General features: G+C 37.6%; 1 protein-coding gene across 2 annotated transcripts in view; it reads right to left on the reverse strand.

Annotated features, from left to right (window-relative positions):
• LOC148073525 (A-type voltage-gated potassium channel KCND2-like) overlaps positions 1 to 20,980 on the reverse strand; it is a 79,660-nt gene that overhangs the window by 7,111 nt on the left and 51,569 nt on the right. The window contains exons 3-5 of one of the 2 annotated variants that reach the window (XM_087797249.1): positions 4,539 to 4,701; positions 4,217 to 4,315; positions 2,299 to 2,397 (exon numbers count right to left, since the gene is read on the reverse strand). In XM_087797249.1, coding sequence (XP_087653375.1) covers positions 2,299 to 2,397; positions 4,217 to 4,315; positions 4,539 to 4,701 — 361 coding nt within the window. The remainder of the gene's footprint in view (positions 1 to 2,298; positions 2,398 to 4,216; positions 4,316 to 4,538; positions 4,702 to 20,980) is intronic. The other variant, XM_087797250.1, reaches the window with a different exon arrangement.

Genomic DNA, 20,980 nt, shown 5'->3' on the forward strand with positions numbered 1-20,980 from the left:
ATGAAAATAAACTATAATGATGACGCGTAACTACTACAATGATGGTAGACATCGATGAATTACAACAACGAACTATGACGATGACGTCAGTACACAACGTTGGCGAGACTACGGCGATGACAATGAACTACAACGATGACGATCAACTGCAATGATGACGATGAACTACAACGATGAAAATGAACTACAACGATGATGATGAACTACAACGATGATGATGAACTATAACGATGAAGAAAAACTGCAATGATGACAATGTACTACTACGATGACGGTGAACTACAACAATGACGATGAACTACAACGATAACAACGAACTACTACAATGTTAGTAGACTTCGATGAACTAGGATGAATTACCACAACGAACTATGACAACAACATCAATCCACAACGTTGGCGAGACTACGGCGATAACAATGAACTACAACGATGACGATCAACTGCAACGATGACGATGAACTACAACGATGATGATGAACTACAACTATGATGATGAACTACAACGATGAAGAAAAACTGCAATGATGACAATGTACTACAACGATGACGGTGAACTACAACAATGACGATGAACTACAACGATAACAACAAACTACTACAATGTTAGTAGACTTCGATGAACTAGGATGAATTACCACAACGAACTATGACAATACGGCGATGACAATGAACTACAACAATGATGATAAACTGCAACGATGACAATGAATTTTTAATTTATTTTATAAAGAACAGATGAAGATGTTTCAATAAAAGTTTCAGAAAATTGGAAAAATGAAAATATGGTTATGTTATGGTCGTGTCACAAATTACCAACTGGATCCATGAATAATTTGAACAGTTTTTGATTTACTCTATTTAGTAGAGGATGATCTGATTTTGTCTTCGCAATCGGGTTGATTTTTTAGGAAAATGTAATAATGCCATCTACTGGCCCATTGAACTAATTTCTTTGAAATACATTTCAAATGCCTAAAAACAAAAAAGTTTGCTAAATAAAATGTAAGTTCATAATATTGGGTGGAAAAAAATGTCAATTTTGGGAGTTTCGATAAAAGATTAAAGTGTTTTTTATGTTTGTAATTCCTTGTAACATAAAGATGACAAATGCAGTTTTTATAGCAATTTTTTTGTGCCAAACTGAATACATCGCAGACGAAAATATTGTGCATCTTTTTAAAGTCAAGCAAACTATGTTTTTTGCATTTTTTAATCAAACTTTTTTATTCATCTTTAAAACCAAAGCAAATGAATATGTTTCAATAGAAGAAATGTTGCTAATCGGAAAAAAGAAAATATGGTTATATTTTCGGCGTGTCATGAAAAACCATCTGGATCCATTAATCCTTTCAAAATCTTATATTTACTCTCTTTAGTAAGGAATAATCTGATCTTGGCTTTTGGTCCTACTGACCAATTGAGCTCATTGCTTTGAAATACGTTTCAAATGCCTAAAAAGGAAACAGAAAATCATTGCTAAAGCAAATTTAAGTTCATAATATTGATGTAAAAAGAACAGTGTCTATTTTTAAAATTGTTTGATTTTTTTCCTTCAAAGTAGTTTTAAATTGTGTTAAATTCATGCTAATTTCAAGTACTTTGCTACTTTGTATTTTTAATAAATATTGTTTGAGTGTAACTGTTAAACAAGAAAATAAATTAGAAACAGACGAGAAGATAAAACTTTCAGGAAATGTCGTCTGGACGAGAAACACTAATTTGTTACGAACAACCATCAGGATCCATAAATAATTTGACAAAAAACCTCCGATAAAAGCTCAGAGGATTTGTTACTTCTTCTCTAATTTCGCTACATTTCAACACGAGTCACTTTCTACTACGTTCTACACTCACGCGCACGTCTTTCTTCTCTGAATAATGAATGTCTCGAACTCGCTGGTTTTGTTTGGAGGGAATAATCTCCAGCGAGGGATCCCGAAAACTGACGTTCACTGTGCTTCTCGACGCTAATTTTCACTGCACATTAACCAGACATTCGGTTTGTTCATAGATGATAAAAAAAACTCGCTGATATCCCAGGATGCAACAGTGATACGTCCACATGTGTTTCTTTATGAACCACTGACAGCAATTAAAGTTTATCATCATCTTCTGCGAGAACAAAGGAACGAGCTCGTGTACGAAGGACTCTAGAGAACGATCAAGTTGGACGCCTCGGACGGACGAGCGTCAACAAAGATGGCAGAACATCCCGCGTGTTCGGTGAGTGATAACGGATGAAGCCACATGTGTTTGCTGCTGATAAAGGCTGGATGTGGTGCGAGGGATTGTTACCGTGGTCTTCTCCAGGCAGTGCAGCAGGTGATGGTGTTGGCTCTCGAAGGGGGGTGTGGGGGGCTTCCCCACCAGGGCTCGTCCCGCCTCCTTGGAGGCCTTGGATCAGAGAGAAGTGACAGGTGATTACACTGTAGTCGAGTTGTTCCAACGTTCAGTCGTTCAGAAGAAAAACAGTCGCAGGCAACAGCGAGTGATCTGTAGCTCGGCAGCCAAACTACTTTTTCAATTTCATGATCTTTTTTGACTTATCGAGATTTATTTGAACTTCTCAAGAGCTTTCTTAACTCCTAAAGAAATTTAGTATCTTCTCAGTATCTTTCTTAACATCTCAAGATCTGTTTTAACTTCTCTAGATCTTTCTTTCCTCCTCAAGATTTTTCTTAACATCTCAAGATCTTTCTTAACTTCTCGAGATCTTTCTTAACATCTTAAAATCTTTCTTAACTTTTCAAGATCTTTCTCAACTTCTCAAGATCTTTCTTAACATCTAATAATCATTCTTAACTTCTCAAGATCTTTTTTAACCTTCCAAATCTTTCTTTACTTCTCAAGATCTTTTGTAACATCTCAAGATCTTTTTGACTTCTCAAGATCTGTTTTAACTTCTCAAGAGCTTTCTAAACTCCTCAAGATATTTCTTAACTTCTCAGTATCTTTCTTACCTTCTCAGTATCTTTCTTAACTTCTCAATATCTTTCTTAACTTCTCAGTATCTTTCCTAACATCTCACAATCTTTCTTAAGTTCTCATTATCTTTCTTAACATCTCAAGAGCTTTCTTAACTTGTCAAGATCTTTCTTAACTTCTCAAGATCTTTCTTTTACTATTCAAGATCTTTCTTAACTTCTCAAATCTTTCTTAACTTCTCAGCATCTTTCTTATCCCCAAGATCTTTCTTAACTTCTCAAGATCTTTCCTAACATCTCACAATCTTTCTAAAGTTCCCATTATATTTCTTAACATCTCAAGAGCTTTCTTAACTTGTGAAGATCTTTCTTAACTTCTCAAGATCTTTCTTTACTATTCAAGATCTTTCTAAACTTCTCAAGATCTTTCTGAATTTCTCAAGATCTTTTTTTTAACTCCTTGAGATCTTTTATTTTAATATGTCAAAATGTTTATAACATCTCATGAAGTTTTACTTCTTTTTTAACTCCACAACATTCTTCTGTAATTATGTGAATTTATTTGTTTTACTTGTTGTGGTCTTTCTTAGCTTTTCAAAATCTCTTTGCACTTCTCGATCTTTGTTTTCTTCTTCTATGTTAATTTAAAGACTCCGTAAGACATCAACATGTTTTTTTTTTCACCATCGCAAATCAGAACCCAATCCAGAACCACAGCAGTGGCCCACCTCGACACAGATCAAACACCAAAACACAGCACAGATTCAGAACCAAGGACAGCACCACACACGTTGATGAAGCCCTGCACGGCTCTGGGATGGAAGGTGTGTCATGTTAGTCTGCACTACAGCCCAGGATGCTCTGGAAGTGACACCAAGAAAAAAAGAACGGCAGGTTGAAGACAGAGTTTAGAGGAGATGCAGACGGAGCAGGCGACCTCCGCGGACGACCTACTGTCCAGAACACCTTTTGATCGCTCCTTCCCCTCCAAACCCTGTTGGACAGACATGCAGAGCTTGAAGTTTCATGAGTCAGTGTGAAGCTCCGGCGTGGGGGCGCCCCCTGCTGTATGGACAGAGAAAGAGACTGTTGAGGAAGCATGTGTCAATGTTGATGTACGAGAGACGACTTGACCAAGCACTGGAATGACAGCGAACCCTGTGTCACAGCATGAGAAGCCCCGCCCCCTTTTGGAGAGTGGTGATATATGGCCCCCCATCCCCCGCCCCCAGGCAGAGCCGCATGCAAGCATTAGCCCCGGTCAATCGGCCCCCGTGGCCCCTCGTTACCTCCTCCAGTGAGTCCATCAGGAGCCCATTTTGTTTGTAGCGCATATAGGCATTAGTGCCTCGAAGCTTCGCAGCACGGATTCTAGCCACCCGAGTTTTCTGTTTGAACAAACAGACCTCTGTTTTAGCCCACGGTTCCTCCGACACACTAATTGGCTCAGAGTCCCTCTGGTAGCCCCCAGTATTTAGCGGCAGAAGAAGAACCGCCTCCATTAGCAAACACACGGCGTTCAGTAGCAACAATTTATTTGGTTGGTTTCCCACTGAAAAAAAATCTGCTGATCTACACAAAAGAATCCTTGTTAAACATAAGCGTCAGTACCCTCTGGGCTCGGCGTTTCTCCGCCCGCTGGCTCTGGTGGTAGATGCGGCTGAAGTTCGAGACGATGACAGGAACAGGAAGGGCGATGACCAGCACCCCGCTCAGAGAGCATATGGACCCGAACACCTTCCCAACGATGGTCTTTGGCACCATGTCGCCATACCTGGGACACAGAAGAAGAAGAAAAAAAAAACATTCGTCAGTGAAACGGGATCAAAAGCTTGCGGCGTTGTTTGTTTCATGATATTTTTAATGCTCCTGAAAATAGCCCCGGTGTCCTTGAAACCCCTTCAAGAAGTTGAAGGAAAGAGTCACAGATTTGAAGCGAGCGAGCAATAAATAGGACTTTTGTGAAGTCTCTGAATCGCTGGCCTACTTTTCCCCAAGCGTGCCGTCGCCGTGTTCCACTTTGAAAAACCTTGTTTGGTGTATAATTACTCACCTGCTGGCTTCGGCTAATTCTTCTCACATGGTGACCAGATGTCCCGCGCGACCTCTATGTGTTGAAACCATCGTGTAGGTCTTGTCACGGTGAGTAAAAGTGGATGATAACCCTTTGATAATAGCAACGATGGCTTCACCAGTGACTTCAAAATTGTGTGGAATTCATAAAATAGTAATTAAATATGTTTATTTACAACTGTGTAATATTAAGTAATGTGTTATAATAATAATAATTATAATTGAATGTATGTTTCCCTTTACATCCATCTGATCTCAAAGGTCTACAGGGTAGAAACAAGAGATATCACTATAAACATATACATTTCACATCTGATTTGATTTGATTTTGTCTTGTTTGTCCTTCCCTGAGTTCTACGGCGCCTGTTGCTCTCTCTCTCTCTCTCTCTCTCTCTCTCTCTCTCTCGTCATGCAATCGTCACCTCCGCAGCAGAGCTTAAAGCTGCCTCTCCTGCAGCAACAGGTGCCAGATTATAATGGTCACTCCCTGGTACAAACTTTTTCGATTTTCTCTCTGTGGATTACATTTCTTCTTGTTCTTAGTAATTCTGTCCTTCTTGTGCTTGACTTTTTGTTTTTTTTATCAAGCGTGTGTTTTTTCTTCTAAACACCGTTCTCTTGTTTTTTGAGTCAGCTCTTGTCCAAACCTCGCAATAAAACCTGAACGTTGAGAATAAAACACATTTTTGAACTTAAAAACAACAAGTTTTTAAAGTTTAAACTGAGGGCGCCACCTACTGAGCTCTAATATATGACACTGTTTCATGAAGCAAACACTTTGGTTCACTTTGACCCTGAGATGACACAAGGGATATCACAAATACTTTGGTTCACTTTGACTCTGAGATAACACAATTAATACCACAAATACTTTGGGTCACTTTGACCCTGAGATAACACAAGGGATATCACAAACACTTCGGGTCACCTTGACCCTGAGATAACACAAGGGATATCACAAATACTTTGGTTCACTTTGACTCTGAGATAACAAAAGAGATACCACTAACACTTCGGGTCACCTGGACCCTGAGATAACACAAGGGATACCACAAACACTTCGGGTCAACTTGACCCTAAGATAACACAATTAATACCATAAACACTTTGGGTCACCTCGACCCTGAGATAACACAAGGATACTACAAACACTTCGGGTCACCTTGACCCTGAGATAACACAATTAATACCATAAACACTTTGGGTCACCTTGACCCTAAGATCACACAAGGGATACCACAAACACTTTCGGGTCACCTTGACCCTGCGATAACACAATTAATACCATAAACACTTTGGGTCACCTTTACCCTGAGATAACACAAGGGATATCACAAATACTTTGGTTCACTTTGACTCTGAGATAACAAAAGAGATACCACTAACACTTCGGGTCACCTGGACCCTGAGATAACACAAGGGATACCACAAACACTTCGGGTCAACTTGACCCTAAGATAATACAATTAATACCATAAACACTTTGGGTCACCTCGACCCTGAGATAACACAAGGATACTACAAACACTTCGGGTCACCTTGACCCTGAGATAACACAATTAATACCATAAACACTTTGGGTCACCTTGACCCTAAGATCACACAAGGGATACCACAAACACTTTCGGGTCACCTTGACCCTGCGATAACACAATTAATACCATAAACACTTTGGGTCACCTTTACCCTGAGATAACACAAGGGATATCACAAATACTTTGGTTCACTTTGACTCTGAGATAACAAAAGAGATAACACTAACACTTCGGGTCACCTGGACCCTGAGATAACACAAGGGATACGACAAACACTTCGGGTCAACATGACCCTAAGATAACACAATTAATACCATAAACACTTTGGGTCACCTCGACCCTGAGATAACACAAGGATACTACAAACACTTCGGGTCATCTTGACCCTGAGATAACACAATTAATACCATAAACACTTTGGGTCACCTTGACCCTAAGATCACACAAAGGGATACCACAAACACTTTCGGGTCACCTTGACCCCGCGATAACACAATTAATACCATAAACACTTTGGGTCACCTTTACCCTAAGATAGCACAAGGGATACCACAAAGGTTAAACTTACATTTATTAATTGTCTTGATTAGTAGGTGTTAAATCAGGCCCTTGGCAGAGGCACGTGCTCTCCTAGTGCTTTTCAGATATATAAACCTAATGAGAGGAAAATATTATCTTAATCATGTTGGTGACATTGTTGGGATTGTTGAGTATTTCCTGCTACACACCTGAAGTCCATCGTTACCATCCCTAACCTGGATCAAGTACTTCTCTTTCTATGGCACCTGTACGAGCCGTTTGTTGGAAAGCAAAGCAAACCTGGATGTGGAGTCTCTCAAGTCGCTGTCAGGTGAGTCACCTGCATTAAATCAGATGAATGCGCTCGTTCTCTCCCACCTGTCTGAGCGAGACAGGAAGTTATAATCCAAGTGTCCTTCATGAACCTCCAGAGTCGCTCCAGGCAGAGCCAACAAACGCCGCTGTTCCCACCACGAGGCTCCGAGAGGTGATTATCAGTCAACGTAATGACACAATTAAGCCAGGAAGCCTCCGTCGCTCTGAGGCCACTGATGGCGGGAGAGGAGAACTAACAAATGATGACGCGAGTCGTGATCACGGAGACTCTGTGTCGACCATCAGGCGCTCTAGTCTCAGTATTTATATTTAATCCATTAAGAACATTTTTTACATTCCAGCCTTTTATTAATTTAATTTAAATCGTGAATGACTAAATATTTGAGCAAAACCACAAGTTTAGTGTTTCCCCTGAGATCTTGGTCGATGACTGAGGACAAGAGGATACAGTGACTCCAGCAGCTTTTAAAGCTGATGTTTGGACAAATTTTGTTTTGAAATCAAATGAAAGCAGTTACGACTTCGTCAAGAGTCATGTGGTCTTTTTAATTCTGCAACACCAGAGTCAAGTACTAGACAATACTACAAATGTATCCTCGTTACTATACTATCAATATACATCGTATCGTTGATCCTGTATCGTGATACGTATCGACAGATTCTTGACAATACACACACCTATACAGTAAACTACCTACCTCTCTGTAGAAAACTGACCTTCAGTGATCATTCAAATACTTACAATTTCAACTAAATATATATCATATCTAACATATAATAGAAAGTGATCGTTTCCTGATGTGAGTTCTTCTACTAGAGCCGCTCAGAATTCTGGCTGCAGAGTTTTGTATGAACTGCAGGCGAGACAGATCCTTCATGTTTAGACACCAAAATATTCTGTTACAATAGTCTAAACGAGAAGATACAAACACATGTATTATAAACTCTCTATAAAGATTGTGTGACATAATCTTTCCTCAAATTTAGAGATTTTTCACAGTTGAAGGAAACAGTTTCTTTATTGAGCTCAAGAGTACGTTTATAGGAACTATAAAAAGAAGTTACTCGAGCGACAAGTTTATTTAAACGTTCCAACATTTGCAGAATCCTCTCAAACAATCATTCATCGTCTGTTTCTGCTTCACTGGTGCTATTTGTGTTTCATTAGAACCCAAAGCTTTGTTGTTCAGTCGACGTTCCTCCATACGACTATGAGCCTCAGAGAAACTACTTTAAAGCTTGTTTCTCGAGAAGAAGAATAAAAGAACAATGTTGGTGTGTATTTATTCAAAAGACCTGCAGGAATCATAAGATCTAACAAGTAAAAGTTTACTGTAAATAACTCATTTTGTCCTGCAGCTCTGGCTTTGTTTAAAAGCTAAACAAGCAACTCTTGGACTTTTTATCACCACAAGAGTCTGAGTTTAAACAGACTCACAACTGTGTTTGCTACACACAGTCAGACACTGGTTGAAGTTTGTCAGTGTCATCAGAATATCAGTGGTTTCATTCAAATGTTGAAACTAATGTCTTTTAAATTGAAATGTTGTTTTTTAAGCATTTTTCAATTAAATAAATGATATATAATATCGGCTAAATCTGTTTTATAGAATCAAGAATTATATATAAAAAAAAATGTTGTATGTTTTCAGTCATGGAATTTAAAAATATGGACATTTTCAGAATGAACATTTTTTTTACACATACAAAAAGAAAAAACTAAAAAAACTACTTTCAATCACCCCCCCCTCCCAAAAAAAAACCATTTCAATAAAAAACTAAAATTTAGATTAACCCTCCCCTCCCAAAATCCTTTTTAAATAATAAAAAAAACAACAACCAATTCAATTACCCCCCCCAAAATATTTAAAATAACCACCCCTACAAAAAAAAACATTTACATATAAAAAACAAAACAAAACAAAAACATTTTAATTAACCCCCCCTAGAAAAACAAATTAAATAAAATGAAAAAATAAAAAAGATTAATAAATTATTAGTCCAATAAACAAAAAGAAAAAATAACCTTTAATATATAAATCAACTAATTCAATTATTTAATGAACATTAAAATTATTATTTATTTATTTTTCAACATTAAAAATGTTAAATTAAATTAAATGTTGCCATAAAACAAATATAACATTTTAATCAAACAAAAAAAAACAAAAAAAACATTTCAATTAAAAAAACAACAACTTTCAATTGAAAAAAAAACCAAAAAGCTTTGTATTCTTCTTCGAAAAATTCAAAAGTCATTTCAACTTTCTTTTCACAGGCTCTGACTTTGGAGTTTCCGGCCGACATGTTGCCGGAGACAACGCGAGCTGAGGAGACGAATGATGGCGACCAAAGGAGGAGCAAACGACCTGAGAAGACCATTACCTCCGGAGAACAAGATGAATGCAGGTGGAGGAAGGACATCAGCATTGCTCAGTGTCTGTGACAGCTGCACGTCTCTCAAGTCAGGCGGGGGAATGTGAATGTATCGCTACACGGGAGGTTGAGCGCTTCATAAATGAACTTGTCTAATGCCGGCAGCTTGAGTCATTAGCCTCGGGCCCCATCATTCTGGCTCCGGCGCCGCCTGGACTCAGAGACGTTCACGTGGACGCTTCAATATCACGCCTGGTGAGAGCTGCTGTACAACAGTTTGCTTTGCTCTGAGTGATTTCCCTCAGACGTCGTAGGTTTTTACGCCTCATCGTCGCTCACGCCTGGAGGCGTCGCTTGAAGATGCACCTGTGACATGACTTTAGACCCCCCCCCCCACGTATGACGTGACTTTAGATCCCCCCACGTATGACGTGACTTTAGATCCCCCCCACGTATGACGTGACTTTAGATCCCCCCCACGTATGACGTGACTTTAAATCTTTAAATGAGAGATCACTGTACACAGGTAGATCAGTGGCATCAGAATATTGGATAAACTTCACATTTTTAATTTAAATGTTGTTTGTTTCATTAAAGTTGAACTAAAGTGTGTTGTTGTGTTGTTGTGATGTGTGATTCTATTGTATCATCAGCGTGTTTGTGCGTGAGTGCTAAAGTGTGTATGTGCGTGTGTGTTGAAGTGTGTATGTCCGTGTGTGTTGTTGTGATGTGTGACTCTATTGCATCATCAGTGTGTGTGTGTTGTTGTGATGTGTGACTCTATTGTATCATCAGTGTGTGTGTTATTGTGATGTGTAAGTAAGTAAGTCATATTTGTAACTATATTGTATTATCAGTGTGTATCTGTGTTAAAGTGTCTATGTGCGTGTGTGCTATTGTGATGTGTGACTTTATTGTGTCATCACTGTGTATGTGTGTTGTTGTGATGTGTGACTCTATTGTATCAACAGTGAGTGTGTTGTTGTGATGTGTGACTCTATTGTATCCTCAGTGTGTGTGTTATTGTGATGTGTAAGTAAGTAAGTCATATTTGTAACTATATTGTATTATCAGTGTGTATTTGTGTTAAAGTGTCTATGTGCGTGTGTGCTATTGTCATGTGTGACTTTATTGTGTCATCACTGTGTATGTGTGTTGTTGTGATGTGTGACTCTATTGTATCATCAGTGTGTGTGTGTTGTTGTGATGTGTGACTCTATTGTATCATCAGTGTGTGTGTTATTGTGATGTGTAAGTAAGTAAGTCATATTTGTAACTATATTGTATTATCAGTGTGTATCTGTGTTAAAGTGCCTATGTGCGTGTGTGCTATTGTGATGTGTGACTTTATTGTGTCATCACTGTGTATGTGTGTTGTTGTGATGTGTGACTCTATTGTATCATCAGTGTGTGTTTGTACAAAACTCTATTTTCATTGAAATATTGACATTAGAAAATGATCTTAAGCTCCGCCCACTGAAAACCCTTTGTTTTTCTGGAGATGAAATCTTGTTGACCATAACCACACCCACTCTGCTGTGATTGTCAACGTGGAGGTTTGTCAACGCGCATCATCAATGATCTCCACCGCCAAGAGACTCGTTGTATAAAAAAAGCAGGGCATGATTACAGCTGGAGGAGGAGTGAAGCCATTATTACGTCATAATGGACTCTCGTAACCTCTCTTTCGCCAAGATTTCAGAGCAATTTTATAAAGTGATAAGTTGAAAACATGGTCATGATGAAAAATTGAATAAGTAAATGATTTATGTATGTTTTTTTTACTGGTTACATTTTATATTCTACTTCCAATAACTTAAAAATATTTTTTATGAATTCAGAATTGTGTCATTGGTAACTTGCATCCATGAATGTCAGGACTAAGATGATTTTTCCTTTTCGCTCTTATTCTACCACAAAGGACGAAAAGGCTGAAAACTGTCACGTCAGCGTGAATTTGCTCATTTTCTACATTAAAATGTTCAACTAGTTTTGAATTAATTAAAAAAAGCAATTATTTTTTAAATTACTTTTTCTAAAGTCGAAGCCTTTAAAATCCAATATCAAAATCCAGATAATATTGTCTCTGTTGCTTTTAAATGTACGTCGTCACATGATCGTCTACGCACCCCACGATTGGCTGAAAGTTTTACACATAGAGATTGAATTTTCTAATTCCAATTATTCAAAAATACATTTTATAAATTCGCTTATTTTTACATTCTTAGTCTTGTTAACGTAGTATATAAATGTTAGGTAAAATATTTCTCATTGGTCATCACTTGATCACCTAATAACCCTATAATATAGTTATTAGGCTAAATATTTATTGTTTAGATTTGAAGGCATTTTGAAGGCACTGATACACTTTCATGCTTTAGACCACACGACAACTTCAAGACTACAGTCCAGACGCAGTGATGGATGGTTCATAAGGAAAAGCTGTGACACACAAAGCTCCGATGGCAGAGGAAGGAATTAACAGCAGCCAGAGATTAAAGCAATGTTCCGCCTTTGTTCTTGTTGTCGGCGAGAGGCGCCTCCCCTCGTCCCCAGCACCGAGCTGACATGGGCTGAGACACCAAGATGGATGACCAGATCCTTATCCCCACCCCCCTCCTCCTCTCAAGCAGGAAGTGGTGTGTCGGAATGACTGAGTATCAATTCCCGGGTTGCATCCACCTGAATCCGAGCCAGGCTCCGGCGGAATCCGAGCGGAGCTGTTGGACCGAACCACCGAGACGCCGGATGAAGCTGGAAAGTGTGGAGACTTTGACTCTTAAATCACAGCCGAAAAAAAAGGGTTTAAATGGAATTTCAGTGGGTTGTCAAGGCAGCAGCACGATGTTGTTTCCTTAAAGAAACATGTTTTTTTTTTTAAGTTTTACAGGTTTGAGTAAAAGACAGAGTTATGGAGATGAGTTCTTGATGTGATAGAAACATCATTAGGTCTGTATTGATGAACTAATCTCACGATACGCCTCGATACGATCAATTCAGAACACGATACAATTTGATCCGATATATAATGATGTATCTTTATATATATAGAGAGCAAAGTGCAAAGACATAACAAACCGCAAATATAAAGAACAAAGTGCAAAAAGATAGCTAAAAAAGTGCAAATATAAAGAGCATAGAGAAAAACTACAAATATAGAGAAAAAAGTGCAAAAGATAACAAACTGAAAATATAAAGAGCAAAATGCAAAGAGAAAACAAAGAGCAAATATAAAGAACACAAATAAAAAGATAACAAATTGCAAATTTAAAGAACAAAGATCAAAAAGATAAAAAACTGAAAATATAAAGAGCAAAGTGCAAAGAGATAACAGACTAAATGTAAAAAACAAAGAGCAAAAAGGTAACAAACTTCAAATATAAAGAACCAAAGAGCAAAAAGATAACAAACTGAAAATATAAAGAGCAAAGTGCAAAGTGATAACAAACTGCAAATATGAAGAAAAAAGATAGTTAACAAAGTGCAGATTTAAAGAGCAACGTGCTTAAAGATATAAAACTGAAAATATAAAGAGCAAAATGCAATGAGAAAACTAAGTGCAAATATAAAGAAAAAGGTGCAAAAAGAAAACATAGGTCAAATATAAAGAGCAAAGTGCAAAGAGATTTAAAAAAATGCAAATATAATGAGCAAAGTGCAAAGAGATAACAGTCCATATGGTTGTCTATATCTTTCCCTGAACATCAATCAAACGACTAAAAGTGCAAACTTTAAACAACGCAGGGACAAACTTCACAGACAACTAAACAGCAATGATGTTGTTTTATGCTTTACATTAATAGATGTGTATATTTTATTGTTTAAGTGTTCACTTAAATCTAATCTTTTTTTATTCAGTCTCATTAAATCAGAACTTGTGACCAAAATTAAGTTAACTTGGTGTTCAACGCACTGAAATGAAAGGAAAACTGGGAAAATCTAAAGGTAAAAAACACAAGTCAGTGACTAAAAGGTAATTAAAGGACACACACTTGTATTAAGACACTGTGCAGATACAACAAAGTATTCAAGTCTCCAGTGGGACAAATATAACTACTGTTTCACTAATGTAAGTAAGTAAGTAAGTAATATTTATTTATATAGCGCTTATGTATTCATTTACAAACAAAGATTGTCTCCTCAATGGTTTTATTATTCTTTCGCTATTAGATTTTTATTTTCTTTTGCCTAATTTTGCACTTTTCTCTCCCAGAAAATGACTCAAAACACTCGAGCAACAGACGTCAGATTCACGACGAGATTAAAAACATGGTTGAAACGATGCTGTGATGGAAACAGCAGCTGCTGCAACATGTTTCAGCATAAAAGGCTCTTGATGGTGCAGATGTTTGTTTGTCAGCTGACCAGATGTTAGGAGACGCTGTACACGAAGACATGTACATATTACATTTATTGTATATTGAATCATTTAACATTAAATACGTTTTATTTATTTAAATGTTCATTAAATCATTATATTTACTGATTTCTACATTGAAAGGTATTTATGAATGAAAAAATGAAATATATTCAAAATGAATTATTTTTTTGTTCTAATGAGAATAATTCAGAAAAACATTTTCTTTATTTTAATTTTTTTTATTTGCAGCTTTTACTTTTAAATTCAATATAAAATGTTGGTATCATAACAAAATATTGTCACCGTTGTCATGGTGAATAGATATGCAAGTTCTTCTACAATATGTTGTCACATGATTTTCTACAACATTGAAAGTTTTTTTTTATTTAAAGATTTTTTGTTGTTGTTTTTGTGTCAATTAAAATGTTGTTTTTTTAATTGAAATGTTTGTTTTTTTGTTTTGTTTTTTTATTGAAATTGTTTATTTTTTGAGTAATTGAATTCAAAATGAAACATATTAAAAATTAATTGCTTTAATATTCTTATAACAATAGCTCAAAATACATTTTCTTTATTTAAAATGATTTATTTGTTGATTTTAAATTCAATATAAAACGTTGGTATAATAACAATATAGTCACTAGACAACACCGTTGCCATGACGAATAGTAATATAGTAAATTATTCTACGGTATGGCGTCACATGATCGTCTACACGTTGCTTGATTGGCTTAAAGTTTGATTGAGTAGCTCGGTTCTCTATTTGTATGGTCTGGCGACGCTATTATACCAACGTTTTTATTATGAACTTGCCAGCATTTGTCCAAGGATTTTTACAAGATAAAAAAAAAATTGAAAAATATTTCTCATGCAAAATTCAAAAGAGCATGCAATTTAGTTTTAAATGTTTTATTTTCTCTTTATGATCATTAACTCTTGAGATAAAACGAGGGTTAAGAGGAAACCAGAATCGTTATTAGGATCTAAAATGACACAAATGTTGCAAGGTGAGGCTGTAACTTGATATTTGAGCTTCAGACTCTAATTTAGTTTAAAACGTTTAAAAAACACAAGTCAATGAAGAAAATTAGCAAATTCACGCCACCACGACAGATTTCAGCCTTTTCGTCCTTTGTGGAAGAATAAGAGTGAAAAGTAAAAAATCCTCTTAGTCCAGACATTCATTGATGCAAGTTACCAATGACAAAATTCTGACTTCAAAAAATATATTTTTAAGTTATTGGAAGTAGAATATGAAATGTAATCCATAAAAAAGACATTTATAAATCATTTACTCATTTAATTTTTTCAATTTTATTAATCAAAAAACATCAATACAAAAAAACCCCACAATATTAAAAAAAAAGTTCTAACATTTGAAATTTTTAAGTTAAGTTAAGTTACTGATTAATACTTTATAAAGTTGCCCTGAAATCCGGGCGAACTAGAGGTTACCAGAGTCCATTATGACGTAATAATGGCTTCACTCCTCCTCCAGCCAGCTGTAATCACGCCCCGCTTTGTTTACACAACGAGTCCTTTGGAGGCAGAGACTTCTGAGATTAATGACGCCCGTTAACAAACCTCCACGCTTGACTTATCATAGCAAAGTGGGTGTGGTTATGGTCAACAAGATTTCATCTCCAGAAAAAGTGTTTTCAGTTTTCAGTGGGCGGAGCTTAAGATCAATTTCTAATGTCAATATTTCAATGAAAAGCGTGTTTTGTAAAATCACACACTGATGATACAATAGAGTCACACATCACAACAACACACGTACGCACACATATGATGACAGTTCTGGAACACAGTCCTTGTATAGTAAGGAGTAATTAAGTCATTTTTATTTGTTTCCAGACCAGGGTCACAAAGCGCCTAAACAATCAAAACAATATTCAATAAAGTATATATTTTAAGGCCAGATAAAACTGAGAACCCAACAGGAGTTCCATAAAATCAAGGAAAAGCCTGAACAAATAGAAACGTCTTAAGATGTTTCTTAAAGGAGTCAGTAGACTCCATCAAGCGCAAAGAGAGAGGAAGATCGTTCCAAAGCTTAGGAGCAACAGTCTGGAAGGATTTCTCTCCTCTGGTCCTGAGTCGTGTGCGTGGAACCATAAGTAGATTCTGATCCACAGACCTCAGAGCCCGCGCTGGGGTGTAAGGCTGGATCAGATCACTGATGTTAGGAGGAGTCTGACCATGAATAGATCTGAAAGTAAGAACCAGAATTGTAAAGTTGATCCTGAAAGAAACTGGAAGCCAGTGAAAAGTTTTAAGGATCGGAGAAATGTGAGTTCTTCTACTAGAGCGGGTTAGAATTCTCGCTGCAGAGTTCTGAATCAACAGCAGGTGAGACAGATCCTTCTTTTTAAGACATGAAAACAAACTGTTACAATAGTTCAGACGAGAAGAAACAAACGCATGGATTATAAGCTCCAGATCATGTTCCGACAACATTTTCCTAAGTTTAGAGATTTTTCTCAGTTGAAGGAAACAGTTTCTGGTCAGTTTTCTGCAGTGTTGAACAAGAGACATGTCTTTATCAAATACAACACCCAGGTTTCTCAGGCTCAGTTTGACAGACTGACCTAAGTCACCTAAGTACTGACTCAACCCTGGAATTATTAGGCCCAATAACCAGAGTTTCAGTTTTGTCCACATTTAGCTGCAAAGTGTTTTAGCCATTGTTTGATTTCTAGCTAACGATTGACTAAGTTCAGCCTCTGGGGCTCAGTTGGATCAAAAGAGCAGTAGAGCTGGATGTCATCAGCAAAAATGTGATAAGAAACATCAGGAAATCTCTGAATGATTTTACCGAGGGGAATCTTGTGAGAAGCAGAATGAGTGCACGAATGCTCCTACCCAGGTGCAAAACAAATAGACTCAGGGACTCATTCATTCCTCGGGCTATTAAATTTTACAATTCTGAGTTCGGGGGCAGGAGTGGAGTGAGAGTGAGATGTTCTGTTCTAAGTTAGTCTTTGTATCCTTAGTCTTTGTTGTTTTTCTTTGACCTATGTTCTTTGTCTTTATCTTTAGACTTAGATTGTGTCATCTTGTTCTTTCTCTTTATGTTCTTCTTATTATTTTATTTTGTATGTATTATTTTTTATTGTTTATGAAAAATTGCTGGCTACTGGAAAAAACAATTTCCCGAAGGAGACCTCCTGAGGGATCAATAAAGTTTTTTGTTTTTTTTACCTACCTACCTACCAAGTACAGCAAAAACAATAAAGGACCCAGAACAGAACCTTGAGGGACTCCACACAACAGACCTGCCGATTCAGACCTCATTTGAATGGCAGATACACTAAAACTGCGCCCAGAAAGGTAAGATGAGAACCATTCTAACACAGACCCAGACATTCCCACGTCAAAGGCCGAGGACAGATCCAAGAGAACCAGAACAGTGGATTTACCCGAACCTCTTCTAGTGTTGACCTTCACAGCGTGACCTTGTTAGGCTCTCGCCCAGATTTCTTCTCAAGACCTGGGTCTGGGCGCACTGGTCGCGGTCACGTGTGCGTTCGTGCGCACAAACCTCTAATTGAACATCCAGTCGCAGCAACAACACAAAAACAATCTCGTTCCCTGATCGTCCTCCAGAACAGCGTCTGGGCTCGGAGACCATCTGGTCAGTGGGAGGAAGAAAGAGAAAAGATCTGGACGACGTTATTTGTTATTTGATCACGACCGGTCTTGGAATCAATTCAATGAAATCATCACGACCTCAACGTCTGCTCCGACCTCCGACCTTCCGCTGACGCAATCACACGGCCGCGAGGTCGGAAAAACACAACTAACGTCGTGCGGTGATTAGAGATGTTTGGATTCTCTCTCCAGGTGCCGAGCGTCGGGATCTGAGAGTGTAATCTCTGGAGCGAGCAGGTTCTTGTCGACGGCGTGGAAATCCATTTACCCAGAGGCCTCTCTGTCACTTCTCCTCTGGCTCCTGAGCTCCAGACCAAACGTTCCTCGGCTCGAAATGAATGGAAAAAGCCGACAGACGTTCGCCGATGCCGGCGAGATGGCGATTAGATGCGTCACTTTGAATCTCTATCTCGTCCTCGTCGATGGACTTCTGAACGGGAGGCGGCGGAATGAAACAGATGTGATGAAAACATTAAGAAGCTCAGCTGATGAAGATCCAGATGAATTAAGCGTCGCGTCGCATCAGGAGCTTCGCCTCGTGGTTTCACAGCAGTGCTGACAGAACCACACGTGACCATGAGAAGCTGCGACTCACCTTTGTGTGTTTGTGAGAGTTTAGTTCATCTCTACCTCATGATCTGAGAGGAAATTATCATTTATGATAATGCGACCAGTTATCCCTCCATCCATCCATCCATCCATCCATCCATCCATCCATTCATCCATCCATCCATCCATCCATCCATCCATCCATCCATCCATCCATCCATCCATCCATCCATCCATCCATCCCTCCCTCCATCATCAATTTATCATCCATCCATCCATCCATCCATCCATCCATCCATCCATCCATCCATCCATTTATCCAGCCATTTATCCCTCCCTCCATCATCAATTTATCATCCATCCATCCTTCCTTCCTTCCATCCATCCATCCATCCATCCATCCATCCATCCATCCATCCATCCATCCATCCATCCATCCATCCATCCATCCATCCATCCATCCATCCATCCATCCATCCATCCATCCCTTCATTCATCCCTCCGCCCATCCATCCATCCCTCCGCCCATCACCATCCATCCATCCATCCATCATGCATCCATTTATCATCCATCATGCATCCATTTATCATCCATCCATCCACCCATTCATTTATCATCCATCCATCCATCCATCCATCCATCCATCCATCCATCCTGCATCCATTTATCATCCATCATGCATCCATTTATCATCCATCCATCCACCCATTCATTTATCATCCATCCATCCATCCATCCATCCATCCATCCATCCATCCATCCATCCATCCATCCATCCATCCATCCATCCATCCATCCATCCATCCATCCATCCATCCATTTATCCCTCCCTCCATCATCAATTTATCATCCATCCATCCTTCCATCCATCCATCCATCCATCCATCCATTTATCCAGCCATTTATCCCTCCCTCCATCATCAATTTATCATCCATCCATCCACCCATTCATTTATCATCCATCCATCCATCCATCCATCCATCCATCCTGCATCCATTTATCATCCATCATGCATCCATTTATCATCCATCCATCCACCCATTCATTTATCATCCATCCATCCATCCATCCATCCATCCATCCATCCATCCATCCATCCATCCATCCATCCATCCATCCATCCATCCATCCATCCATCCTTCCATCCATCAACCCTTCCATCCATCCATTGATCCACTGATCCATCCATCCATCCATTTATCATCCATCCATCAAGTATATGGGTTTATTAGTTTCTAACGTAGCACAATTTTAAACTAAAGCTGTGATTTTTTGCAAAACATGATAAATAAGATTGTTGCTTCAGTTTACGTTATGTGTAATTAAAACTAATCATATTGTTTATCACAATATCATTGTTGCATAATTCATTTATTCATTATAATTCATGCATATACATTACAGTGAAAGCAATTAGCATGTAGCATTACAGACTGATTGTCTTGTTGGGATTCAACCCTAAACACTCTCACTCTCAGTTCTTACTCCAGCATCAGCTTTAGACCTTATAAATCACTTTTAAACACATGTTTTTTCTCAATTCTCAAGAAGGATTTATTGACCCTAATATAGTAAAAAAAAAACATAATTTACAAAATTGATCGAATAGCAAATCAAGAATGATTGTTTAATTTGGACTTTGATGCTTGAACTGTTAAGACACTGTGAGAGTTTTATTTTAATTTATCAAATAAAAGGTACATTATTGTCTCATATTAATGAATGAATAATGAATAGTTTTTATTTTGCATAAAATGTGTAATTATTTATACAAAGTAAATTAGAAGATCGTAAATCATTGTAAAAAAAAAAGACATTTTCATTCCTGACACGTTTTTAGTTATTTTCAGTTTTCCGCAAATTAATAAATATTTCTACAAGGATATTCATAGAAACACATAATATTTTAACACTTATAACATATATCTCATCTTGAATAATCTTTATCGTACAATATACGATAATCTATGAACATACGGAGCACATATCAATGTAAATATATGATATATACATATATTTTATTATTATTTTACCTGTTCATATTTAACACATAATAATTTAATTCAAGTACACTTACTCTTCTATATATTTGTTCACAAATATTCTTCTGTATCTTTTTAAAAATACATATATTTGTACTTTGTTTTGTTTCTGCCTCCAGACAAACACACACAGCTCGATACACACAAGCTTCATGTGTATCCAAGTCTTTGGCTTTAATGTACAGTCTCTATGTTTTATCTATAAAATTCCCTCGAATATTTCTTACTTGTGTGAGTCTCTCGATGTTTCGAAGTAGAAAAGATCCATATTCTCAACAAGAGTGTGTGTCTCCGTGTTATTGACTGTATTAGTTCACTTCAAAAAAGTAAAAAGAAACTCTACCTGTGGTGGAATATCGTTACAGTTTTTGTTGTATTGCATAAACACTTAAAATCAAAAGTAATACACAATAATACAAACTAACACTCGAGGAGCAACATCTCGGCCCAGATTAACACAATTATAAACACAATTTTAGCTTCACACTTTTTTCTAATGACTGCACACAGTCGATTGCAAAATACTAAACACACTTGTATACATTAGACACACTTGCATATCATGATGTCACTTCCTTTCAAACTCCAAAAGACTATTTTTCTCAGT

The sequence above is a fragment of the Callionymus lyra genome, chromosome 8 (assembly GCF_982586985.1).
Source record: "Callionymus lyra chromosome 8, fCalLyr1.hap1.1, whole genome shotgun sequence".
NCBI lineage: Eukaryota > Metazoa > Chordata > Actinopteri > Syngnathiformes > Callionymidae > Callionymus > Callionymus lyra.